This window comes from Coturnix japonica, chromosome 8 (assembly GCF_054131305.1).
Source record: "Coturnix japonica strain WE chromosome 8, WE-NBRP24, whole genome shotgun sequence".
NCBI lineage: Eukaryota > Metazoa > Chordata > Aves > Galliformes > Phasianidae > Coturnix > Coturnix japonica.
The window spans coordinates 7919848-7947662 of NC_140670.1; the positions used below are offsets into that span (position 1 = coordinate 7919848).

The 27815-nt window shown below is 40.9% G+C and overlaps 1 protein-coding gene and 1 long non-coding RNA gene across 52 annotated transcripts in view; one reads left to right on the top strand and one right to left on the bottom strand.

The window, feature by feature from the left end:
• ANK3 (ankyrin 3) overlaps positions 1 to 27815 on the bottom strand; it is a 327597-nt gene that overhangs the window by 47311 nt on the left and 252471 nt on the right. For 29 of the 50 annotated variants that reach the window (XM_085553950.1, XM_085553940.1, XM_085553951.1 and 26 more), the window contains 6 exons: positions 23633 to 23756; positions 20652 to 20754; positions 14337 to 14443; positions 10412 to 10444; positions 6634 to 6858; positions 3441 to 3595 (listed from right to left, as the gene is read on the bottom strand). In XM_085553950.1, coding sequence (XP_085410076.1) covers positions 3441 to 3595; positions 6634 to 6858; positions 10412 to 10444; positions 14337 to 14443; positions 20652 to 20754; positions 23633 to 23756 — 747 coding nt within the window. The remainder of the gene's footprint in view (positions 1 to 3440; positions 3596 to 6633; positions 6859 to 10411; positions 10445 to 14336; positions 14444 to 20651; positions 20755 to 23632; positions 23757 to 27815) is intronic. The other 21 variants (XM_085553975.1, XM_085553947.1, XM_085553969.1 and 18 more) reach the window with 3 other exon arrangements.
• Positions 24061 to 27415, top strand: LOC116653621 (uncharacterized). Of its 2 annotated transcripts, XR_014948503.1 has the most exons (3): positions 24061 to 24225; positions 24321 to 24555; positions 27006 to 27415. It is a non-coding gene; the product is annotated as an uncharacterized LOC116653621 (long non-coding RNA). The 2 variants fall into 2 exon arrangements; XR_014948502.1 differs by lacking the exon at positions 27006 to 27415 and having other exon boundaries at positions 24321 to 25505.

Here is a 27815-nt window from a genome sequence, read left to right on the forward strand (position 1 = left end):
GGTTTAACAGTGGTAAGTTTAAAAGCTTTTCTCGGAAATGTGGCAAAATCACTGCAGTGATTTATGGTGGTATTTTAAAACTCAAGCATAAACAAGGTCACTCTGGTCTTATCTGTAGATTCAAAGAAGTATTTATGCAAAGACTCCTGCTTCCCATCTGAAACCAAACTGTGCAGCTGCAATCATACCGTAGCCACAAATATGAGCCTTTCTTGGCTCACTCACTAGCTTACAAACGTCCATCAAAAGATTAGCTACCCTGGTGTGTGCATTTAAGCCCACAGTCTGTCTACAGGTAAAGAAAGGTACCTGTAAAAAGGACCAAGAATGTAAAAGGCAAACAAGACAGACCTAAAAAAGCCCCGATTAAATGTAACCTATTTATAAGACAGGGAGTTTTTTCCTATATATGTATGTAAACATGTATTTTACTTGATTTTATTTTAAATAAATGTACTGGAGGCAAGAGCTGTGAATTACTACCCTCACATCTGAAATCAAGCTCATCCTGTTCCAAAAAGGAACCCATGTAGTGCTGATGCAATACAGGGAACATTTGCCCAGGTACAGCACTATCTCCTGGAATAAATAAATAAACAAATAAAACAGAATTAAGTAAAATTAATCCAAACAGAAACCTGATGGCACCAAAGGAACTGACTCTTTGCATCATGATTTACTGCTCTACCATGGTAATGAAAGCGAAGTTTTGCTATTATTTAATCCTACATTTAATACCCTGAAGTACTGCCTCCTGTTCTGGATTACTGTAAGCCTGTGACAAGTTTTTCCAGCAGATGGTGCTGCTTCCAGTAAAGAACAGGCAGATTTTCAGCAGTCCCCACGGAGTGAGAGCAGCAAAGATGTCCTCACTCTCATCCCCGCTGGCTGAGCAGAGCAGGGAAAAGGAAATTCAAACTAGAAAAGCAGACTGCATCTTTAAAAGTCAGCACAGTAACAAGTTGAGAACACAAGTCTGACTGCACTCCTAATACACAGATAGAAAGAAGCAGTGAAACACAGCACGGCTAACACAAAATAGAACAACTGCTTTTAGGAGAAATAAAGGCCATTCCTGCAGCATGTTACCTGGATATGACCACACAGATGAATTTTCCTCCAGTGAGACATTAAATTGTTAGAAATTACTGAGCATCTAGATGGTTTGGTTGCTTGTTTTTTTTTTTCAGTTTCACTTCAAAGATTGCCATGGCTTCTGAGATATAAAACGTTGCTTCAGAGCCAAGACTAACTGAGGTATATTGCAACAATCAAGAAAAAAATAAGATTAAAAATGCTCGTAATTCTAGAAGTCTGTATTTTATGTCAGCACTTAGAGAGTTCTTTAAATAGAAAAGGCGCCATTTGAGCAGGATGGAACTTTGTCAAGGTCCTTGTTCTATTTTAATGTAAGGGTTTTTGTTTGTTTTTCTTTCCCAATTAAAGGATTTAGACAAAATGAACTGAACAAACAACCAACACAGTGCTCTGAATATGACCGCAGCATTTTTTGTCCTTTCCCTCTTGTGAATGATTGTCTGTGTTGGTAGACTGCTTTTCTATGGCTTGGAGATTCAGATGCCTGGTGTCTGTGATACTTTCTGTGACTCAAAGGCCATACTTATGAGCACTGATTTCAAACAGCAGTACCCTGGAAGGTAAAAGCCAACTGATTTCCTCAGGAGTTGTAACCTGGCTTCGAATTTTGAAGCTTATTATTTTAGGTTGTAAGTATAGAAGACTGCATGCCCACCTCACTCAAAGTGAGTTTATTTTCTTGATCAGTATGCAACTTTTCTATATGGCACCTCTGGGGAATTCTTTCACAAGCAATGTGAGTTGGAGCACTTCAGAACAGTGCCTTGTGCCTAGATTTCCTAACCCAAAACTGAACTCAACTCAGCCTGGAAAGCACACAAAGCAAATAAGCAAATTGTTAATCATTTCTGACTAACACATCACGGACAAGTCACGAGTACCTCACCCAAATGCCAAGCCTTTACTTCCCATCTCATATTCTATTGCATAGAGAAGGAGCAAGCGGTGGTGAGGTGGTGAGATCTTTCTTTCAGAAAGGTTACACTACTGCCTTCTACGCTAGAGCAATTCTTACCAAGCAACACCATCCTTGGTCACTCTTCATTGCTTTTAGGTACTTTTCTGTGACAAGGTTTATCACATTTTTCCAAACCTAGTGACCCAACATCTGCAGTGTTTCTGCCTTAGTGCTTGTTGGTTCTATTATATTTATTATATAGCTAAATTAAGTATTCAGGTAATGAACATGTTCTCTTCCTCTATATTTTTACATGCTTAGGTGCAGCTTAAGTAGTTCAAAATGACAATACTACACTAGCCCATTCTGCAAATCCCTATCTCAGATGCCCAGATCAGTAAAGATGCTCATCTCATAACTTAGATGCCCAGGGAACCTCTCACAACTATTCTCCTTTCCATATTTTCAAAGCTCGCCTTCTACTGAGACTGCCCTCTTTAAACAAGGAAGGCCAAGATCAAAAGGCAGAGCTGGCTCACAGATACCTCTCACAGCTGCCATCCAAGTCTGATCATTTGCTTCAAACACTTCTGCTGATAATTGAAGAGCTTTCCTGCAGCTTGTACCTCACTGCACCATGACTTTATGGGAGAGGTTATGGTGAGAAAATCCTGTGAATAAACCCTTATTAAAAAAAACAAACAAAACAACTAAGTCCAAACTTCAGGCCATTTCATTCACAGTCAGATGTGAAGAGCTAAAGTAATGGTTTATCAACACAGGCACTGAAAAATACGTGCTGGAAAACGAAAGCAGTGGTGCCAAGGACTCTCTGCAGCCCCAGCCTGGCTTTGCTCATGACATGTCCGCAGGGACCATCTGTCACAGCATCTTCTGATGCACTGAGTACAGCTGAGCCCTCTCTTCTTCGGGGACTCTCACAAACATCAATATCCACACAAAATAAGGGAGCCAGACTTCCCAGATGGACACTGAGGCAGCAGGTTGTGCGTTTGTAGGAGATGACCTCTAACAATAGTGATTGTAAGAAAAATGGCTGAGGCCTGCCTCTGTGGGAAAACTGAACTGAATTGATAGTTACCCGTGGCTTGGAATGACCTTCATGTGGCCCCATATGAGCTGAAGAAACACACTTACCTCCAGCTGGGATGTTATTCTCAACTCTGTACTGTAAAGCAACTGTGCAGCTTTGCTTAAACTTGGCACGACTTCAGACCAAAGCTTAACATTTATTCTAGGATGTCTCCAGGCCAGTGCTGAACCATTTCTCTACACAATCTTTCCATTTGTTTAAGAGGTAACAAACCGTATTTCCCAAAGTCAGATACCCTCTGCACTATTTTATTTTAGGTTGCCTTAGTCTACTTACATTAGCAAGCCTTAACAAAGACAAGGCCTGCTAAAGCTTTGAGAAAATGTTTACCTTCATCCATGCCATTGAGTACTTCAGTTAAGTCTTCTTGCTTGCTGTCATACTGGTGCTCCTTCCATGTTTCACCATTTTCACTTCGAAGTACGATTAACTCTCTTTCCTTTCCTCGCATCGATCCAAAATGTGGAATTTCCACTATGACAGGGCTAGACAAAAAAATAATCAAATTATTTTTAAACCATGCAACTCCTCACTGCCCTTAATTTTCCTACAGGCATTAAATCCTTAAGAAAACTACAATCATTTTAAATAGTAAGCATCATTACAGTAGAAGTGCTTTTAGAATTGTCAAAGCTGCACAATCCTTTGTCATTTAAACAGTAGGTCATATATAACTTGTTTATATTAATACATAGTTCACTTTAAACACTAATCTTCTGAAATAACTGCCTACATGAAGAAAACATCTACAAATTTTGCTGAAGACCATTCTCCCTGCACATTTATCTCAGGATGTGGGCAATCCAGCCCTGCCTCACGAACATGCAGCACTGCTGACTTTCAATTGGCATTATTATAGGCAAAATTTGGAATTGGCTCGAGGAATTTAAAGGGATCGAAGTTAGTTCAGAAGCAGCTCAGCTATTCGAATGCATGCAAATGCTATTGACTGCAGCAGGAATTGTGTGAGCATGTAGATCTTAGATGTCAAACCAAGTTTCAAACTTCTCATAGCAATAGGTTTTATCTCATTAGTTTCACTTTCTGGTTCTCATGCTCAAAATCACAGCTGCAACATCTGCACTGTAAACATCACCAGGGAACGTTTAGATCCTCACAGAATGGATTTCTCTGAGTTAAGCAACATTGCAACCACATTTAGATAAGTTACTGTCAAACATTTCGGGGGCAAGACAGGGAACGGGAAGGTGGTTAATAGTATACCTACGTCACCAGACAATGTACCTTCAATGGAGGACCGCGAGTGCATTACTGAACAATAGTTGTGAACAACTGACAGAAACCACCATTCACTTCATGTGCCATTCCTCAACAAAACAGACATTTTTTGCCAAACGCTTCACAGGCAAGATATGCATTTTAAAGTATGCTTAGACATCCGACTGAAATCACACAGTAAGTGAACAACTATGGATTATGCAGCTTTAAGACATTTAAATAGACAGTATCATCATTTTCCTACAGAGGTTGTATAAGATTTCACTTCTTTGTTGCACTCAGTTGAAAGAAACTCCACATGATAGGAGGAGCATGCAGCACTCTTCTGCACTACCGAACACCAGCAAGGTGCTGGGCGGCAGTAACCAATTATCTGAGTACAGAAATCACAACAGCCATTGTCAGGAAAAAGCATGAATTGGAAGAACCAGATTTCATACTATATGTCATTTGTCCCTCTAGAAATGATCAAAAGACAGTTTAATTCATATGTATTTTAGCTTTTAAGAACACCCAGGCTGTTATTCCAATCTTGAGTCTCTTAACAAGAAATAGAAATGTAGCTGCTGTCTTCCATTGTGCACAGCAATACCAAAAATTCAAATGCACCTTCAGACATTTACTCTCAAGTTCCAAAGGGAATCCAAACTGAGAAATTAACACTGCAGTACAATCTTTGCAGGCTAATATTTCAGATACTGTCTCTGTAAATATTTAGAAACCACACAATTTTGTGCATGACATTTAACAAGAATACTCAGTGAGAAGGTATTAAACAGGTATTGAACACCAAACACTCACCAATATTTTGTAAACCAAATGCAGTAAATTTCACAGTATGGTTTGAAAACAACAGTCAAAAATGTACGGAAACATTCTTACATTTTAGACCATACACTGCAGCTCCTTTGGGTTGCACTCTTGGCGTTATAAATCTATTTTAACAAGATGACTCTTGCAGTTTGAAAATAATAGTATCTCTTCAGCCTTGTTAAAATAAAGTTATTCACTCAATGAGATCTTAAACAATCTTTTATAAATAAATAACAGCCTTTATAAGACCACATTTTACAAACCTCTTCCCAAAACAGACTCACTCAAGGCCTGTAAATACCTTCTCTACCACAGGGTTGAAATTAAAGGATTGTCACCGTGTATTAAAATGTATTTGATGCAGTTGAAACACTCCAAATTTAAAAAATTACGAAAGCACAGAAGTTATGAAAGCAGAATGCTGGCAGTGAATTTTACATGCCTGTAAGCACAAGGTAGTAGCAGAGCTATATTAAATCAAGCCACTATGATTTTCTTTCAGTGACGTAAGTCAACTGAAAGCTTTTGAAAACTAAATAAATAAATAAATAAATGGGAATAACGAAAAACTGGAAATAAAATAAAAACTGAAAAAAACTGTAGACATTCTGTATCTTTTCTGTAATATATCCTACCCAATAAATTTTGTTCCTTGTGGACCAAGCTGCAGGATTCGGCTAACCATGCTCTCGCCCTCATTTAGAGGGGGAGGAGATTTAGGAAGATGCAGTTTACTGAATAACATCCATGCAGCAGAAAGAGAAACAAGAAGGGGAAATTAGGAACAAGCTGTCATTCCCAACAGAACCGGCAGTTTACTCCAGGGTGCCACTCACAGTAATGAACAAAATTTATAACTAGGAAAAAAAAAAGCCACATCATAGTGGATTGTTTCCCCTATTTTAAAGCTTTAAAAAATGTCAGTTCCTAGCATTTGTGCTCTTTGACTCTCTATGGTAAGTGCACTGCCATCACCCTCAGTGGCCTTGCTACTTGGGAGGAAGAGAGGCCACTCCCAGCAACTTGGATAGAAGCCATATACGCACTATGGCACAGAGTTCAATGTTTGGGCCCTTGTGACTGTTTAGGACACACTCTTGTGACAGTGATGTTTCTCTGGCATTCTGTGAGCAAGAGGGTCAAAACCTGCTTAGGGTTACAGGCTCACAATTCCTCCTGACTTCAAAAGGAGGTTGCATGAGTAGCTGGGGGCAGGATCTGGCCTTCTCATAGCCTTCCTTACCTTTGACTTCTCCCTGCAGTCATCATAGAGGCAAAGTTCCTCTTAAAACACAAAATTACTTTCAAGGTAAGAATTGCAGATTAGCATTTTTTACTATTTTAAGATAAGTCACCTAATCTTACGTGGTCAAATGAGGTAGAGTCAATGTTTAACTTCTTAGATCCACAGAATAACAGAAATGGAAGATGCAACACAAGCATGAACAATGAAATTCATAGAAGAACTCACCCTAAAAATTGTGCCCCTGCCGGCCCCATTTCTACAAGTCTACTTGCTAATCCTTCTCCTTCAACCATTGGTGGTGGGCTGGCCAGCTTATGCCTCTTCACCAAGCGGCAGGTGATGCGGGTCGGTGCTGTGCATTTGCGTGGTGGGATGATAATTCTCATTCCATGATGACGACTACCTCTCATCGAACCTCCACGTGCATCGACCATAAAACTAACCAGGAAACTGCAGGGAAAAGGAAACAAGTCATTAAAAACAGTCACAAAATTTGCAGAAAAAGCTTCAGCAAAAAGTCAACCTTCACAACCTTAAAAGCTTATCTGAAAAGTCCTCCCAGTCCCAGATAAACTAAGAAGAACATAATTATTTTAACATTTATACTTACATGTTAAATACTGGTTAAGAAAAACAGGTATTTATAAATGCCTAGCAATATTATAGTGAAACAATCAGGTGCTACTGAGTAATTTGGATTAGAGAGTTCACAAGTAGTGTATTAGTAGCGTCTTATTAGAATTTAAGGTTAGCCCTCTGTTATTGCTATCTCTGCTGTCCATAAACCAGCAATTAGCCCCACATGCAGAAAGGAACCAGACAGTGTAGAAAATGGAGAATCAAAAGTGTGTATTGGTTTGGGGGGGGTCTCAGTCTTCACAAACTCCTCACTCTCTCATCTGCAAACACTTCTGCTGGCTGACAGAGAGAGCTGGCACTGTGGGTGACAGCTGGAGCTACAATTGCTTCTGCTGATGGGGAATGAGTAAGAATACCAGGTATGTAACTAGCTTTCGGCTGCTGGCACTCTTGAGGAAACGATGCTATTATCCCTCTGTGAGGATGACATTCCTTAGCAAAAAGCTGCATAGGGAGAAAATACATTCTTTCCAGTGCCAAGTTTTCAAATTAATAATTAAAGAATAAGCAATTACATTTTTAAAGGGTATGTGGTAGACTTTAAAATAGAATTATTTCTAATAGCAAGAGGATAATAATAATATTGAAAAGAATAACTGCTAAGAGCCATGGATTATTTCACCCATGAAATGTTGAGCAGCAGTGTATGTGAAGCATTACTGCCCTTAACTAATCAGAACAGTGATAGCAAACTGGAGCCTCCTTCCGGGGCTGGCAACACACTTCACCCTCTTTCAAAACTGCAGCAAATAATCCTTCCGGTTTAAGGAGATCAAAATCTACAGGTTACTTCAAGGCTAAGAGGTTACTGTGGTGTTCCTCTGGGGTTACAAGTTACCTCCCACTCCTCTCTAGAACATAAACTACAGAGTTAATGGGCCAGCATCAACAAGGACAAGAGTTATAAATTCAGCCTTGCTGCCGGTCCATTTTGTTTGTTTGTTTGTTTCTCTTTTATGATGTGCAGACTCTGACATGGCTGGCACATCTGCTGAATAGCTTCAGTATTTTCAAGGCTGTGGCCAAAGCTTTCAGATCTTATGGACTAAATCTTCACACGGCTAAGAGGTGAATCCATTCCATTTCCTGGCTCCCTACTGTAAACAGAATGCAGGGTAAGAGCCAATAATCCAGGGGGGTCATGAAGCCTCTTTCAAAATAAACAACCAAAAAACATAACCAAGTGCTTTTAAGTATGCATGAGAATTTATGTAAGAAAGTTTGATTTGCTTTTGAGACCAGCAGGATATCAAAAGTAACAGCTGACACACATCGGCCAGCCCTGAAAATATGTCAAATTCAGAAGTCCTGCCAACGTGGGTGGGAAAAATTTGCACAAAAGCAGGAGCATAATCAAAACTTAGCATTGAGTGCTCTGTAGGAGACAGCACACAGGGAGGTCAGCTGTAAATATACGAAGCAAGATAAAATGTTGTCCAACTGAATTATGGAAAAAAAGTGCTAGGCTGCCCTTCTTCAAATCAAAATGCATCAATAGAGATAGGAAGATAAAGCACACCTCTGAGATTACTCTAATTAATCAGTCTTTGCGCTGTACATACTTTAGAAGACTGAAGCATGGAACAATATTTGTCTGGTCTAGCATTAGATACGGGGGTTGGTGGCCCTGAATGCAACAGGGGGGTTGGGTTGGAGCTTAATGATTCTTGAGGTCCCTTCCAACCCAAGTTACTCTATGAATCATCATGTCTTATAGTAGTTTTCATACAAATAAATTGTGTCTACATTTCTCTCCTAGAGAAAACACAATATACACCACTGAACAAATTCAAGTGTTGCCACTAGGTAGATCAATTCCTAATAAGAGGAATTCTGTTTCAGTGGAATGTCTGCTGAATGGTAAGCCAAACACTTTCAATAAATATTTTATCTATATCAAAAACAATGCTGTTGATTTTTTAAATGACAGTATAAGTTACGGTAATCTCAATATTTATAGATGTAGGATGTCAGATGTCCTGCAAACCACTGACTAGAAACATTTGAGTTTGTTAACAATGGGCTGTAAACAAGCAAAAACACCAGCTACAGAGAGCATGACCTCACTCCCTTTTGCTCACTAACTTCTATTAGCCAGTCAGTGTGTTTTTTTACTCTGCAACTGCCCTTCATGGTGAGCACTGATGGGATGAGGCAGATGTCACTGAATCTGTGGAAAAGTAGGTTACAGTTGGTCTTCAGAACTGGCAAGGAGCCAGGCTGTGACCAGTTGTGAAGAGAGTTCAAGACAATCCATTATCATCTATGAAACAAAGTAAAATACTAAGGAGGGACTCACAGCCCTTGGTCACAAATGGGAAAACACTGAGAGGAATCTGTTACAGTTGTGCTTTTTAGAAATGCACTTGGCTTTGGTCTGCAGAAAGAGAGAACCACTTCTGTCAAGAGGGAAGCACAGAGCAAGAGGCTGGAGCATCCCTTCAGGGTGGCCGTGGCAGCTGTGCTGAGGGGCACATCTGGTTGGAGTACAGAGTGAGGTGGGACCTCCGGGGAGCTTGGCCTGATGGCTTAGTAAAGGCAGAGCCTTGGAGAGCTGCCTATCGTCTACGTGATTACTGGCATGTTAAGTCAGCTCATAATTAATACAAAAGCTTTTCATCTCATGCAAAAATGCCAGAGCTTCCACTCATATGACTCCCCTGCATCCATACGGTTTAAAAGATATAAGTATGTAACCATGGATTTTCAAAAATATAGACACCTAAATCAACTGACTTACATTATACAAAAATCAATAGAAGTTAGACATACCTATAAAACTTGGACCCAGAGTTCCCAGGTGTATTTATTCAGGTTATGGATTTCAAGGTTGTTCAGGGATAGGTGGGCAGGGTTTGATAGCAGGCACTTACACTGCCCAGCCTGGGGCTCAGCCCAGGCACAAGCCCACTCCCCAGCAAAGGAGCCAGCCCTCCTACAGCCATTGAAGGTGTCTATGATACACTACAGCCTTCAATGAAGATAAAACCCTTATCAGTTTGGACTTTGTGTGCACTGATCCCATGTAAAATTACTGTCAAGACTGTGGTAATTCTCTGTTTAGTTCCCTGATTAGTATTTTTGTCATTTCAAACAATAGCAATAATTCTAAACAGTATTTCATGCACTTTCTATCACAAAGATTAGTAGTCGATGCTTACCTACATTAATGCTGTGCTAATAATGGAAACTACAGTATGATCTCTAGACACAAATGCTAAATGCCGGTGAGCATTTCTACTTGAATACATGGAAGGGATGAGGATGAGGGCGGATGCACTACAAACATCTACATACACTCTGACTGTGGGAAACAAGTTTGAAAAAAAGAAATGAGGATTCACAGAAAGCACAGAGTTATCACCTTGAATCATACTGGGGAAGTGGAGAGGAATAGCTGCAAAATAATTTAGAAAGCAAATGGGAAAAATTAATATAAGATAATTAGAGGCAAGCAACAGAAAATATCAATAATAAGCGCAAAGGAAAAGTATCAATCAGAAAAAAATAATGAAAGTAACATGTTTGAAGTTCAGCTTTAGAAACGATTTGGCTTTTGCTTTGCATATCACAAACCATGACATAAAAACATCACTCATGGAAAAAAAGAAACAACTGTCTGAAGGGAAACGTTCATTTCACTGGTCAGCACAAGTCTGTAACTTCTCTGAGAAACACAGAAGTTCACGGAACACTGAAGGGCACTTGAGATTTACTCAGGTCAACAGAACTTCGTTGATTCCCCAAACAAGCTGCACAGTGCGATGTAAAATCCATTATTGTGCTTTTCTATAGCGGCTTATTTTCCAAAGTATAGTGAATAAAATATGTATGTCAGACATCTGAAGGGAATATCAACCTTTGCCGTTTGTGACACTGCTTTCAAAAATGAATTCTCGTTGTACCCAAGGTTGGAATAATTAACTTGAAAATGACACTTTGCAAGACTGGATCATGCATTTCTGAGTTTCTCAGTACGGGAGAGAGTGACACATTCATTTCTTTCTTTGGGCTCAGGAAATCAAGGAATTTAAAAGGGCAATAAGAAGAGAGCACAGCCACATTTTGACTGGGAGAAGGTCACAAGATGGCTCACATCTGAGAGCTGGAGGTCACCAAGGTGAAGGGGATCTACCCTTCCAGAGGCCTCACAATTCACAGTATATTTTTATGTCCTATTTACAATGGACTCTGTTCAAAAGATGCTGGCAAAACAACTTACCTGCACCCAGAAAGAAAAACATTAAACACTGTCTTGGCTTAAAAAAAGGAAAAACCAGAAGAGTCAAAATTACTGCCAGCATTTCCTTCTCTCTTCCCTTCACTGATACACTGCTGGATATACAAAACCTGCTGCCCCAAATTCCCCTTCTGCCTGAGTTTAGAAATGGGAAGAAACATCGGTGCTCACTTTTGGCAGCAGGTGCAAAGGGAAAGGAGCAAGCTGAGGCAGCAGGCTGCAGAGGGGTGGCCCCACTATGGCACGCTGCAGGCTCAGGAGAATGAGGAATGTGGAGGGCAGTGAGGTCAGGCTCTGGCCACAGGGTGACCCCAACCCCGAGGGCTGCTGGCAGCTGGGGAGCCAGCTGTCACATTTCTGCCTGTGGCCACAGAACAAGCAGGGACCAGGTGAGGGGACTAAGCAGGAAAGGAGTGGCTTTTCAGAAAAGTGAACTCATGTTCTAATGCCTCTCAGAAATGACAAGGCACTGGAAGACGCAAGATGAACATCTGCTGAATGCCCCTAGATGAAGATAATGGGGAAAACCAAACAGTATCATATTATTATAGGAGATCATAATGGAAAACAAGCAATGAGGTTTTGTTTTTTTTTTACTAAGAAAGGAACTGAGTCACAGTATCATTTCAGATGGACTTTATCCATAAGATGTGGCAGGTCAGAAAAGCCACACCTGGTGGCAAGTGTTTTGGTGTTTGGATTCTCTCCCTTACCATCTCCTTTCTCCTCTGCAGCCCCACAGTTTGCTGCACGGCTGCAGGTCTGCAGGCCTTCCCCTCCAACAGCAACCCTAGCTGTAGGCATTAGTATGGACTCTCGAGTAGTTAACATAAAAGATCCAATGTCCACAGGATGTATGTTTTGGAGGGCTGGGAGCATTCATGAGCACACTGAACAAAGTGGTCCCAGAAGACCAGCAGAAGGCAAACATCAGCCCTATTTTGCACCAGGAAGAAGAGGAGCCAGAAAATTTTAGGTCATCACTCTAACATTAACTACTGCAAATATCTGCAAATATACAGGAGTAAATTCTCCAACAATCCATTTGCTGGGACAATGACAACCAATGTATAGGGATAATACAGTGATTAGAACTCAGCTACCATCAACTCTCAAAACAAGAAAAAGCCAAAATATTTGTTGCAAGAGTAACATACATAAAAAAACTGAATCAACTACCTTCTTTTACAAGGCACTTATCCTGTGGATGCATGGAAATTCTGTATTTGTACTTCAGTAAGCATACAAAGCACAGTATACATAAGTGCACAAACACTTAAGAAACAGCCTCAAAAGAGCTACTCTCTGTGTTTTCCTGTCAAACTGAAAGGAAAATTCATGCAGGGATTTCACTGCACTGTCCTGGGCCTGGGCCATGTACTAAGCTAATGTCTTCATTCATCATTTGAGCACTGGACAGAAAGGTCTGAAAGAGAATCAGAATTAAAAGCTATCTTGCTAAAATGGCTTCCAATACCAACAAGCTAAAATACAGTCAAGGTAAGTGCAAATAGAATAAACCAAACACATATGCACAAAACATAGTAAAAAAATACCTAGATCGCACAACTTCAGAAGAGAACTAAGAAATGCTTGCAGGTCAAATGTCCTCCAACAGAAGCCACAATTACCAAAATGCTAAGTCTGTGGGATTCCTTAGTCCTAAGTGTGCCAGGTGTGAGTCTGCAGCGTTAGTAATCCTGTCCTAGTCAGTACTCATGACTTTTCGGGAGCTTGGTGCCCAAACTGGCTTAGAAACAATCGATCCTCAAAAAGGAGAAGGGCAGGGGACAGCTGCAAGAATCTGGTGGTGTGTAGGAAGCACCACCTAGCAAGACCTGGGATATTATAATTCACAAAAGAGAACCTATCTTCCACAGTATGAAATACTGTAAGGATACTACTAAGATACTGTGCTCTGTGACTACCAGGGATAAGACAAGAAACAGGTTTAACTGGTAACTAAGAGACTTTAAATTGAATATCGAGGAAAGAAATATTCTAACAATGGACAGTGAAACAAAGAAGCTGGAAGACTATAGATCTTAAGTGAGCACAAAGAAATTGACCATATTTCAGGAATGAGTTGCTCACATTTTATCCCGCCATAATATGAATGGATGGCCTGAAGTCCTCTCTGAAGTCCTTTGGTATCATATCCATATCCAAGTATTAACAGACTTCAGCTTTTCATTATGAAGCTAATAAGAGTTCAATTCTAGCACTGAACATACACAGTGCTTTATTAAATCAAGACCTCCAACCCCACCATTTCATAGTTGTATTCAGCTTGCTGCTACCTTGGAACTGAAATAGTTTGTTTTGTGCCAGTGACATTTTCATTTTAAGAATGTAATTAGTCACAAAGTGGGGAAGTAAATTAAAAAGATATGAAATTTTATGCTCTGATCTTGAAAATTATACAATCAAGATTTATACAGGTCAATCTTATATGCAATATTATATTCAGCTACATATTTATTTGTAAATTTTTATAATGTGCATTCAAAAATTACTCCTGTTGCATTTCATCAGGTTTACATGCTACTGCCAAGAAGCACTGTCAGCACAGTGATGATTCCTGAGTGAAGTCAAACCATGTATCTTGGAGAACAGACAGAATTCAGCATAAACAAAATATGACAATATGAAATTAAAGCCCCTCATTCATCCTGAATGAAAGAACAAAAGGCATTAAAACTACGACTGCATGTTTCAAAAAATTTAATACAATTCAAACAAAATCACCTTATGACACTTAAAAGCATAAGCAACAGAAAAAGCAAAACACAACTATTAAAGAGAAGCCTGTGGGATTACAATGTTTTTGGCATTCAGAAAATAAAAGTAGAAGCAAGGTTTTGGTTTGATAAGCAACAATTTAGCCTGAGTCCTGTTATTAAGTACCCACACTGAAGTCAGTGTGAATTTTGCCACTGGCTTCAACTGGAGCAGGAACAGGCATGTCAACAGCCATCACAGAATACTATATTCTTCAGTTAATATATTTCCACTTTTAAAAATAAAGGAAATCTGTTAAGTTACCTACCCAGAATGGATGGGACTTGAAACAAGGTTAACATTGTCCAAGGTGTCTGCTGCCCAGCTGTAGTGTCTGAGAGAATCAGAATCAAACTCCCTCTGAAACGTCAGGTGCTTAAAAAACAGAAAACAAAGTTAAGATGTGAAAACACCTTAAATACAAGCTTGTTAATATAATTTCCTTACATTTAGATCTGTCCCCTTTCCATATAGCCGATTTCCTAGGTGTTACATTACTAGAAACCCCTGAATAGAAATATGGAACCCAGAGATAAATTTATCTCATGTCTGCAAACTTCTTTTCAAAATTTCTTTTGCCAGCTCTCACCAGTTCCTTCAGTTACTTGTACAACTCTCCTCAATCTCTATTTACACACACAAAGCTAAAGAAGATTGAAAAAATACTACAGTCCTTATTCAAGCAGAACTTCTATCCATACAACTAACACAGGCACAATTCTGGAGTGCCACCATCCCTACTCATCTGTATAAAAATAGTTATAACCCTGTGCAGCGCTGGCACACCAGCGCTCTAATTAAACTGTCCCATCTGACTGACACTGAGGCTTAATTTGGTTCTGACTGCTGGCTGTAGACATGTGCACGCACACGCAGGCTCCCCATGCCCTGCAACAAGGTCTCACTCTGTAAATCTTATCTGTATAGCAAATATCTGAGGCAAATATATACATATTGTCTTGTTTCATCCCCTCCACCACCCCCTTTTTTTTTTCCCTTAGGAAATTAAATAAATCCTGTCTGTAAGTACTGTTAGGCTGTATTTCCAGGGCAATATGAAATGGAACCATCATTAGACGTTATGCCAATAAAACTAGGTCAAGCTCTTTTATTAGGATCTTCCACCAGTCTTTGTGCTGTGAGATACGCACTTGAGGCCTGATGGTTCAAGCACAAACAGTAACAGGCAAACACACTGCTAAATGTGGCGCAGATCAAGCACTAAATACACCAACAGACATAACGGTTAAAATGAATGCCATTTAAAAACAATGGTGATTAAAGAACGGTGCTGAATTTAATTAGCACCGCTTTGAAAAATGTATTGTAATTCAGTTTAATGAAGACAGCTTTATAACTCCTTCCACTAGAACACAGGGGACTCTTCCACATGTCTTGAAGAGCCTGTAGTTTAGACAGAAAAGCCACCACTGTGGATTTCTACTGTTCCAAGTGACCTAACATTTTATAAGCTCATACCAAGTACACAATTACTTTCTGACACCAAACAGAGCAGGATCCACATGTGGCATCAGAACATGTAAATATTTAGATAAACAAATGTAAATCAAAAATAGGACACTACATAGATTTTGTAAGATATGCATTAAAAAGGAGGACAAATTATTTAGTGTTTGTCATACAGATGTCCACTGAGCTATAACTGTCACTGCACTGAGGTCCAGACACACAAAGGCACACACAGAAAACATGGGATTGCATTTGCTGTAACAGATGAAAAATGCCAGTTCCATCAGCAATGTAGAGCCATGTGATTTCCAAGGAAACACCACCTCTCTAAAACAATCTAAGGTAAACAGAGATGCTGCTGTACTCATCTAAGTTTAGCCATAAGTTTACTTGCATGTACACACAGGGCTCCTTGCCCTATTCCTATTCTGTCTGTATATGAGGTGACCTTCTTTGGTGCATTCCTTTCTGACAAAGTGCATTCGAGCAAATCTTTGGGGCATATTTACAGCCAGCAAAAGCACAAAAACTGCAGCCAATAATTCTGGCAGAGAAACAGACTAATAAAAGCTAATGGCTGGACAAATGCATCTTACACACAGCACACATCTGCTGATCTCATTCCGTCAACCTGCTGAGGTGTCAGGTTTTCCAGGCAGGCAAAGAAATCTTCCAGTGCAAGCTGCAGAAAGAGCAGTCCAGAAGACAGTACATCATCTGTGATACCAAACTGCAGGATTTGTCCTGGGTTTGGTCAGGACAGAGCATTCCCTACGTGGAATGAGGGTGATTAAAAACGCATTGGTAGGGGGCATGTATTTGTCAGATGCAAATGCATGTATTAAAATGCTGACTGTTCTGTTGTCAAGGATCCTGTTGGTTGCATAACTGAATATCCAGGCTGTGTAATGTCAGAGTTCAGCAAATGGAAGAATTTATGCTTCCTCCCAGATGAATTTATCCAGACAGAAGAGATTCAGCAAGCTGCTATGCAATGGACAGCCTGATTCATCCTGCCTGTGGCTGATGTACATTATTCCACAGGGAACATCGCTCAGATTTGGTCTGAATTACTGCATCCATGGTAACGCACTGGGACACACAAATTATTAACTTTGCTCTAGCCAGGTTATGAGGCACAGTATGGCCTGGACTCAGCCTTCCCTGTTGAAAAGAGTCAGCAATAAAGAACCAAGTGCAAACAATGAAGATTGTCTTGACTTCTTTGGCAGTTCTTACAAAATCCTCTCAAACACCCAACACCTCACATGCTAGCAGCCAGTATCAGCAAAGTACAGCCTTAAGTCTTCCTCATTTCACTCTTCCTAAACTTCCAAGTTTCCCAGTGGTCTAGTGAAGAAGCAGTCATGGGATCTTCTGATTCCACCTTATCAGCAAGTTGATGGTTGCTCATCTTTAATACCCTGTTATTTATGGTAACATTAATTCCCTTCACTCCAAGAGCGCTGCTGTAATGAACTGCAGATATCTACATCTTTTACAACAGAAGCCATTTACACAAATAAGTAATGGTTCACTACTCCTTCGAAGTTGTGAAATAACCCCAGAACACAGCACTAACATGTATGAGCTTCCAGTTGGTCTTTTAAGATAAGGGTTTTGACCCACAATAAACTTTGTTCCCGTGACATTCATGGACATGATTCTTTTTCTTCCTTTTTCCTGTCAAAGCAAGGATTACTTAGAAACCCAGTAATGTGCAGAAGGAGAGATGGGAAGGACAGAGGTGGGAGTGTTCTCCCTCTCCCAGATGCACTCTTCCCACTTCAGCCAAAGCATCATAAAATTTATCCATCTTCCATCGGTATACGTTTGGGATCACAACTTTTTTGAAGAACAAGCAAATTCCAAAGGACTGACTTTTTTTTTTTCGTCAAGTCTTCAAGGATGGCAAAAGCCATGGCATAGAAAATGTTCACAGTGTCCCCCTTTCTCAAGAAAATAATTCACTGTTTTACTGTTGTTTTAAAAATCCCCTTGAGACAGCCTAGAAGTAGGAGTGACATTGTTCTTACTATTACCTTCATCATTTCCTGTTTTCCTCCTGGATACAAGAAACTTGAAGTTTGTCTAGAAAATTAAGGCTAAAATAACATGCAAAATTAGACCACTAAGACAGACATCCAGGCTGACTTCATTTTGACAGATTTGGACCGGAGTTGAACTGCAATAATTGCACAACCACTGCTGGCAAAAAACCAGAATTACAAAAATATGAAGACTACAGATGAAAGAAAACAGCCTGAACTCTATTGCTCAGCATTAATACTTTTAAGTGAAGAAGCACCACTGCAAGAGATCCTCCAGAAAGCATGGAGGTCCATAAGCTTGTACAGAATATGACATTTGCTCTAAGTTGAGCTTCTGTATGCAATGGGGTGTTGCTGCAACCTCTACATGAATAGGTAAGTCATTCTTCATTGTCTAGTAGTACTTTGTAATAAAAGCAGGTTAACAATACATACTCTGAACAATGTTCTGTAGGTGTTACTTAGCATAGTGCTGCTTTTAAATCTTGTTATTTGATTAAATGTACCCTAACTGCTATCAATACCATCAACTTAGATGGTAATCACAAGAATGATCAGAATCTTAAAACAATACTTGTTCCCAGACTGGAGAGAAGGCTTTCCTCTCCTATGTTATGTCCATCACACCAGGAAGATTTAATGAAGGCTCAGAAGAAGGAATTGTCAAAGGAATTTAAGGTTCTCAGACCTGAAATACTATTACTGAGCTGGCTGTTGTGGGTCAAGGTTATTGGAAGTTTATGGCACTTCATTTGGAAGTAACAAACTAATAATATACAAGGGCTCACATTCATGCCTCCTACTGTATTATGCCGGCCCATGACATCAGAGGCAGATGTTGGTAGGGTAGTAGTAGAGGTTGAACCTTCCCACCAATATTCTGTTACATTTTATTGCTGTGTGACAGATGGCAGTAGAGAGGCAGCCATCTGACTCAAAACGTATATGAAGCAAAGGTATGGAATTAAATTCCCCCATGTGAAAAAATGGCGAAAACAGCACGTTCACATTCATTGATGCTTCCTGAACATTTATAGAGACCAAACAGTGCATGTGAGCCCTGTGAGGCGGCGAATGGTGCATTTCAGCAGTTGTGACAGTAACGTGAAAGACAAGCTATATTCCAAATGACCACGCACAGCTGTCACATCACAAAACAAGGAGTGTCTCAGTCAGCTCACGTGCACAGATCAGTGGATTACAACCAAAGAACTGCATACAGAGCTGTATATCAGCTTCTACGCACTGGAAATGATGGTGACAACACTGGAATATTGCAAAGCTTGTGCCAGGTGAGTCCCATGAATGTGAACAGAAAGAACAGCATATGCAAGTTTGTCAAGACTCATTCAACCAATATGAGTCTAAAGACGGCAGCTGCCTGGACCACATAATTGGTGACAAGATGCAGTGTCAACACTACAAGCTGTACTCAAAACAGCAATCCACAGAGTGGCAAAATATGAATTTCCCACTAAAGGAAAAGATCAGGAAGCAGCTCTCAGCGAGTGATGTTCACTGTCTTTTGCAATAGGAAACAGGTGATCCTTCTGGGTTTCCTGGATCCTGGACAAACCATCAACTCTGACCATTATATCGCAGCAATGACTAAGGCTGAGGGCTTGAACTTTCAGAGTCAGGCTGGAGAAAAAGACAACCTCTCTCTTGCAGCATGAGAACACCAGGACCCATCACAGATTGAAAACTATGGAGCGTATTGCCAATCTTGGCTGGACTGTCCCATCAAACCCACCATATAGTTCAGATTCGGTGCCTTGTGATTGTCATCTGTTTGGGTCCATGAAAGATGGGCTGCAAGGGCCATATTTTAGCAATGATGCCATTGTAGCAACTGTAAAACAGTTGCTCACCTCCACTGGTGCAGATTTTTACATGTGTGGCATCATCGCTTGCAAATATGCATAGGTAATGGTGGTAATTACAATGAAAAACAGCATTTTGTAGCTGGGAATTTGCTATATCAAAAAAAAGTCGTTCTATCAAAGAGTGTTATTGTGTTCTTTGTAGAGGTTGTAGGTTCCATGGGAATAAATAGAAGGCATTAACTTTGGAGTGACATGCACATTTAATTGCTGAAGAGACAACAGAATTTATACCATTGTCAGAATACTAAAGAAACTGTGCAAAACTGTAGTAAAACTGGGTAATTTACACTACACTGGAACTAATACAAGAAAGATTTAAAAAGCTGGAGTGTCACCCCATGGATCCTTTCTCCTGTGAAAACATTCTTATATCTATAAACCCCTGTGTAGGAATACCTGCTGCTGCTGAATGGAATACCTGCAACATTACTAGCAGAAAAACTGTTCCATTGCAATCTATCTAATGCTCCTCTAGGACCTAATAGTTCTACTCCACAGTCCTTTAACTCCTAAGTAAAGACTTTTCTGTGGGTTTCTATTCAGCTTCCTAGCAGATTTCTGGCTTCTACGATAAAGAAACTTGTGAGTAAGACAAGTGAATTTTAAAGTCTGACGCAAGTCCACCAAATGCTGAGGAGCTCACAAAAACAAAGCTCACAGCAGCCTATCACCTCCAGCATTACCCTTTCAAAATACTTTCCCAGGCTGTAATCAGGTCAAAAGATTCTGTGTTTCTTTTATTAGTCATTGCATAAACGTTTGGAAGAGACACAAACTGGTTAGTGCATAATAGCTTAATCATTGCAAGGCCAAATTTTTCCCAAGGGTGGAAAAACAAGGACACTGGTTGGAGTCTTCTCCATACAGACAGAATTGGCAAGATCCAACTCCTAGTCTCTACGGTGCAGACAAAGGTTGTTTAGTGTAAAATACATTTCCTCTCAGCTTAGCAAGGCACTGAAAATACATGTAAAATTAATCTCGCAGATACTATCACCGATGCAAAAATCAAAGCCACAACATGGCAAACCCATGATTTCTTTCTTTCAGAACTTTTCATTTTTCAACAGTTAAAGGAGTAGTGATAGACACAGCAAGCACAGCTGAGGGCTGGATATTATCATTCCTCTACAAACACAGAGCACAAACACCTGGTGCCAGAGGGGCAGCACATACCTGATCCTTCGCTGGTACCAGCAGCTCTTCAATCATCATGCTGTCTCGGGCATAAGAACTCCTGTTCAGCGTGTAGGACCTATCCGAACTGAAGGAGCGGAGGCTGTTGTATTTACCATTTATCATAGAAAGTGAAGATGACAATGAGATGAACAAAAAATAAAAATAAATTAATACATGCAACTTCCAGGGATAGATGGAAAAATACACATATTATATGAAATAAATACAAGGGGAAAATGGAGTAGTAAGTACTTAACTGTATTTAAATATTTACTTCCCTAAAATATACATAAACAAAATTGAAACAGATGTTTACTGCTTTGGTAGCAAATCTATGGCTTAAGAATAAATCCAGAAAAGTATATTTGAGTATTTAGATGAATTTTGACAAATGCCTTCAAGCCCTAATCCAGCATGGAGACCCATAAGTGCAGGTCCTAGGGGATCTGTGGGGAGATTATAGTGCCTGCCCACATGGCCCAGATTGCTGAGTCAGGTTCAACTAAATGCAAGTTTTATGTGGTGGTTTTCTCTCTTTGTGGCTGAACCACTTTTGACTTTGTTGTAAACACTCTAGTTATTCACTTAGGAAAAAATAAAAAGAGAGAGAAATTTGAAATAAACTTTAAAAAAGTATTTCATAATGATTAAAAACAGATTCCAATATCTTGGGAATTGTTTTGTGCACGTTAGGTTATTCAGAAATGAAGAATGATCGCTCTGGATATGTTGCAATTAAATCAACGTTGAAGTGTGTTACACTTAGCCCTGGAAGATACATTATGGTATGCGCTAAAGACATGCTGCAGGCCTAGACATGCTCACTACGTGACGAAAAATAAAGTAGTATAAAACGTGAATTAATAAAAAGCAACATCCAACAACATGTTACACTTTTGAACTAGCAACAATGTTCAGACTCAAAACTCTACAACTTGTTTCATGCACTTGGTAGTTGTTAATAGAACTTTTCTAGTCCTTGGCACACACTTCTCCTTGTGCTGGAAGCAGAACTGGGATCTTTATTACATTCTGTAGGCATATGTTATGCAAACTCTCACATGACAAAGGGTATAAAGAAATCAAGTTATATTTGTTAGAACAACAAATGGATATTCTCTAAGGCTGAGCAAACCCTTCCCACCCTCTACCCCCTTCCCCAAAAGAAAAGCATGTCATTTTCTAATGCTGAATAAAATGAAGATGAGCAATGGCAGCAGCAGAAGGATGTAACACGATGCCATGCCTTCTTACCTGACTTTTGGACTAAAGCAATTTACAGTGGAAAAGAAACAGGAGAAATAGAAAGCAAAGAATCAGACGGGAAAAGCAAGATGTTATGGCTGGATGGCTTATATATTTAATGTGTTTATTTCTTAATGTTACACTCAGAATCAGTAATAAGATATACTCTCAGAATACTTTTTACCAAACAAAAAAAAGCACTGTATTTGTCTCCTCTGAGCATAACATGTGTGCAATGTAAAACATGAGTTACGCAGCAACAAATAATAATGGCACTGCTAAAATCAGAAGCATGGAGTTTCTCTCAAATAAAACTCTCAGGTTTATCTAACAGATTTTGACTATGAAGTTCTGCTTTTCCATTTGCAAAGTGAGAATTTAGACCTCTGCAGGATGAGCAGCATGAGGTGCCCTGTAAAGCAGAGCGCCCAGCTCTGTACACAGGCCTCACATTCTCCATCCCTTCTGAACTGACCACATCAGATAGTGCTGTCTGATGACCTTGTTCATGCCAGCTCATGTTTAAAAGCAGCACATCAGCTTTGCTAATTAACTGTACAAAGACATCAGATTCTCCCTTTCAGTTCCAGCTGATGAACTATTTAAAAGCATTCTGGCATTCTCTGTGAATGTGTTATCACAAAAATTCTTATTAACTTACCTAAAAATTGGAAGTGAAGCAAAACATGGCTGGGTATTACTAAAGAGCAAATTTGCAAGGCATGCTTGCATTTCTAATGTAACCATAACAAACAAGATTTGAGGAGCAGACATCCAGGCTTTACCTTATGGGAGTTACCTTTCACTGTTAGACAATGAACTCACTTTTTAAAGCAGATCTTTAAACTACAGTACAGGAAAAAGTCCTCAGGGCTCCAGCATATGAGGTTTAATTATTAGCTTTGGTACAATCCAACTGTCAGTAAACACACTGCAAATCCATGGCTAAGGAAGTAATCTCCCTTCATACAGCTTTACTCGTTTTGAGCAATGCATAGTGCAGGCTTTAGCAAGATTCAAAGAAGAAACCTAAAATGTTGATCTACAAACATGTGGGTTTGAATCAACCATGGTCAGACGTTATGTTAACTATACAATGTTTTATCCGGTTCATGGAAACTCTGACCTGTTTTATGCAGCACAGTATCTGTTTCTAGTCAAAAGAAACCTGACATGAAATTTAGGGTTCACTTCCCCTTATATTTCATTAAATATTGGGACCAACTTTCTTTAACATTGACTATCTCTCTGCTTATTCACTGGCACCTTTAAAGAAATAAATGCACCAAAACAGCAAAATGATTTAATTCAATTTTTCTGGTATTTACATTCTTTGGCTAAATCAGTCCATTAAGGAATACTCAAACATGAGCACCAGTCTGAGGGTCACTAGTGAGAAGAACTCAAGTATTGGCAGTAGTGCTAGATCAGTTTCTAGACTAGTAGGAAACTCAGGGAAAGGCCTTGGGGGTGCTCAGAGAACGAATAGATACCAGAAAAAAATGAAATTCGTTTTCTGTATCATTGCCATAAGAAGCCAACATGAATAAAGATTATGAAATTAAACAGCAATGAGCATATGCTTTGAAGGCACGGTATTATCATAACATGGAAATATACCCCATCTGCTTCATTTCAAAACAGACTCTAGTTTTGTGTGAAAAAGAGTGCTTGATTGGTAAAAACTTGTAACTGTGGTGACACACAAACATAAGAAACAGCAAATACAATACCTGGCAGAGCGGGCTCCCAGACTAAAGCCCATGTAGCCTTCAGCAGGCAAAGAATCATCGCCCAACTCTTTTAGATCCTGGGGTCCGAGATATTTGTCCGTGTCACCTGTCATTGCATCCTCACCTGCCAGAAGAAAAGCCAAGCTGAAATCAGCAGCTGCTTGTCTCATAAATGTTTGTGAGCTTACTAATTTATAACACCCTCCTCTGCTTGCCAGCAAGTAAGCAATCCCATCAAGCCCACTTTCCCTAAGGCTCCTTCTGTCAATTATTCGCCCTCTGAATGGGCCTGAGAAAATAATTTTATTGGGGGCAAGCGTAAGAGACAAATCTGCGCGTTGACATAAATCCAATAAAGTTATACAAGGGTTGACTTTTGCCCAGTTGCTTAAGCAAGCAAAGGGATCTTCTGTACTTTGAACCGTCCCACTCACTTTTACTTTCCTTACCAATAAGCCTGAGATGACAAAATTGGGTCCCTGGACACTCTAAGAAACCAGCTGTGAAGCCCTGCCTGCCCATCCGTCAGTACTGAACTGTGCAGGAATGTGAACGGATGCTGAGCAGCTGAAGAGGCCTACCCTCCGCCCTTGGTACTTCTCAGTAACTTTTCCAAGTTTGAATGCAAGAAGGAACTTCTATTTTCTTATTTATTTATTTTTTTATTATTATTTTTTACTTTACTAAGTGCTCCCCAGCCCTGGCTCAAGTTGCCCAGGTGAGACGAGCACTGTACCCAGTCTCTGCTTGGCACAGCAAGACATCCACCCATGGGAGCAGAACAAAGCCTTAACCCAGCAGGCCCTCCCAGCACGCCAACATCAGACAGCCCACGTTCACACAAGCACCGCCGCCAGCCGAACTCAAACTGCCAGACACCAGAGTACGGGGCATCAGCTGAGAAAAGCTTTAGAAAAACAGAGGTAAGAAAGTTAAGTCTTGGGGGAGGAGGGCGGATGCCGCAAAGGGTTAATGGAGCAGCTCCTTCTCCCTGGGTGCATTTGCATACCATTACATCATGCAGAAACTACATTCTTGCATTGACACAGCAAGTCCAAAATATGCCTTCTGCGGTGGAAAGAGGTTTTCCCCGTTCCCTTTGCAACACGGAGCGGAGAGCTTCCTGCAGTTCGTTATTTGCCTACGCTCGCACTCTCCCTTTGTTGTGAATGCAGCTCAGGCGTGTACAATTGCCCAACAGAAAACTTTTCACAGCGGGTTCGCAAAGCTCCGGCTCTGTTACTCCCCGTCCGTCCCCAGTTCCATTCACGGCACTACGCGACTTTCCATTCACTTCTCTCAGGAAACCACCGCGAGCGCTGCTTCAAACCAACAATCAGGTCTAAAAATACTTCGGCCACTGCTCCGCGAACGGCAAACAAACACACCAACTTTTGCCTCTCCAACCCGACAACAACGCTTATTTTAAGCAACAGTTTCCAAGCTAAAGTAGCCATCGCGTACCACAAAACGTTAGAAAAACACAAACATAAACACAAACATTACAGATTAAGTTAAACTTTAAAAGTTCTTACTGTTTTGGAAAGCCATTTCCACCAGCCTGGTCTATAAGGTTTTTCCCTGGTGTTTCCAAGAATTCCTATTAGTCCTATTAGTCCTTAAGCAGTGATTTAGAGTTAATCTCCAAACCAGCACCAGCAATCTAATCCCTGGGGGTCATATTCGCTTTCCACACAACAACCGAGATCTTCTTAACATCCTGATCTCTTCGTATGTATTTTAAGACACGTGCATCTTTGTCCTCTCGATTCGGATCAAACTTCTTTTCCAACATGAAACAAAACGAAAAGTAATGACTGCGGTTTAAAAAAAAAATAAAAAATAAAAAAAATCCCTTTTTAATCACTCTGCAGACATCCCTTTAAAGCTTCTGCTGATTGGATTACAGCCTCCCTTGGCAAGCCCCTTGACTGGTGACATAAATGCAGGCACTCGAGCTATTTGTATGTAAATCGGGGTGCTGCGAGGGTGTAGTTTTGCTGTAATTCGATACCGGGGCCGAACGGGAGCGCGGGGCGGTGGGGAAGGGCGCAGCGCTCCGCCCGCCCTCCCGGGGCCACCTCCTGCGCCCGGGGCCGAGCCGCACCGCAACGCATGTGCTCGGACAGCGGCCGCCAGGTGAGCGCCGCAGCACGGTACAGCCTCCGGGGGACGGGGAGAAAGAGGACCGAGGGCGGCACTAATTAGTAATACAAACAGAGCGGTAACATTTGGAAGCTCCCGCCCTACCGACGAGTGGAGACGAACGGCGTGTCGCTGTCACTAAGAACTTTTTCGGAGCGTCGTTTGTCGCCAAAGCAAAGCGGGGAACGATAAAAAGACCCTGCCAGTTGGGCTGCAGAAGGCGTGAGGTGTTAGGCAGCTCTGCAGCCAGCTGGATGGCTCTGATGAAACGCTCATCAAAGGAAAAGCTGCAGCTAGGAGTGGTTATTTCAAAGGATTCCACACGTTGTGGGGTGATGTGGGAGGCTCCAGCGCTATGGGTGGTGCTCTGGTTAGTTAGGTGCTGCAGCTTCATTCTCCTCCTTTTGGGAAATGAGCATGGAGTGCTGCAGCACGCTGTACTCCTACACAGATGTCCCACAGACAAAGTGGGACATCAACACTGTTCAGAAATGCCCAAGAAGTAAAGCACTGATTCACAAAAAAAACCCTAAACAACAATGAAAAAAGGGAACATTGCATTGTTTTGTTGCAACTGCTCTCCTTTCCCTTTTGCTTTCCTCCACCATCTGCTGTCTTGAAGCAAGGTGTTCCTGTAAACAGCAGCAAACACAGCCGTGGGCACTCTAGGAATCCATTCAAAACCACGGACGAATGGCAGCCACAGGTCAAAGCAAAGGTCCTTCTGTCCAAGAACATCCTGCTCTGATGGCAGGCAAACTTCACAGAAGAAGTGAAGAAGATGACAGGGTGGAAGTCCTCCAGGACATTTCCCTATCCATTAGCTAGTGTGAACACATTGTTCTGAGAGAGAGGTTGGTATTGTCACAAAAGGCTTTTTTTTTCTTTACATCATTCCATTTACATTTTGAACTTGCATAGATTTCTTGCATTCCCCAAAGCAAGGACTTGTGCAGGGGTCCCACACTGCAAGCAGCTCTTGCACCAAGAGCAGTCCCTTTCACTTAAGCTGAACCTACACCTCGCTGGTCTCACCTGTGCATCCTGTTTGTGGACTTCAGGGGACGCAGCAAGCAGCCCATTCACCACTCCCTTTGCCACCCACTACCTCACATGTTCTAGCTCATCCCTCGAGATTTCTTCTGTGATAGATAACCCTACTCTCTTTACTCTCTTCTTCCTTAGAAGCTTTTCCACATACCTGATCACCTTTGACATCTATTCCCAGGCTTTCTCCATTTTTCTGACTCCTCAGAGCCTGTCTCATACAGCTGGGAACTGCAAGACCACAGCGCCAGAGCTCTTTTTAGAGGCCAGGGATAAACATGGTTCTCTGGCAGCGGGAGTGAAGGGATCATGTGGCTTCTCCCAAGCAATCTTTAATCATAGCCTGGGATCCAAACAGACACTGGCCATTGGCTTTGCTTTTCCACTCCCTCATCACAGCCCATCCACCACAGTTGTCTGGTGACAGAGGTAGAACCCTGGAGCAGAGCAGAATCCTTCTGGTTGTAGCCACAGTTTTGGAGAAAAGCCAGGATGAAACCACTGAAACTTTTGCTGATCTGTAAAAGTGCATCTAGACAGTCCCAGAAAACTCTCAAGCGTAAAAATATAATAAATTCATCCCTCCTAAAATCGCTGTAGCAGACTTTAATTCCTGAGAATGTTCTGACCTGTCTTAAAGGCACTCATTTCTATAACCCGGCACCTGCTCAGGGATCAGGTTGTGCGTGCCGTGCCCTCACTTCCTCCTCGGGCACCTGCCTAATCTGCCAGAGATCGATTAGCATCATACTTACTCCTACAGAGAGAGGAAGATCCATTAAATGGGCTTAAAACAGTGTCCTTATTTACACCAAAAAAGACCAAACAAAAGGAAAAATAAAAGCCCTACACACGCCTTCTAAATTTTCAACATTTAAACTATTGTTGGGTTTTTGTTTTGGCCGTTTTTCTTTTGTGGTAAAGCAGTTTCCCAGCACAAAAACCTCATTTGGCCACACTTTCCAGAGCTGTCTAGGAAAATGAGTCCCCT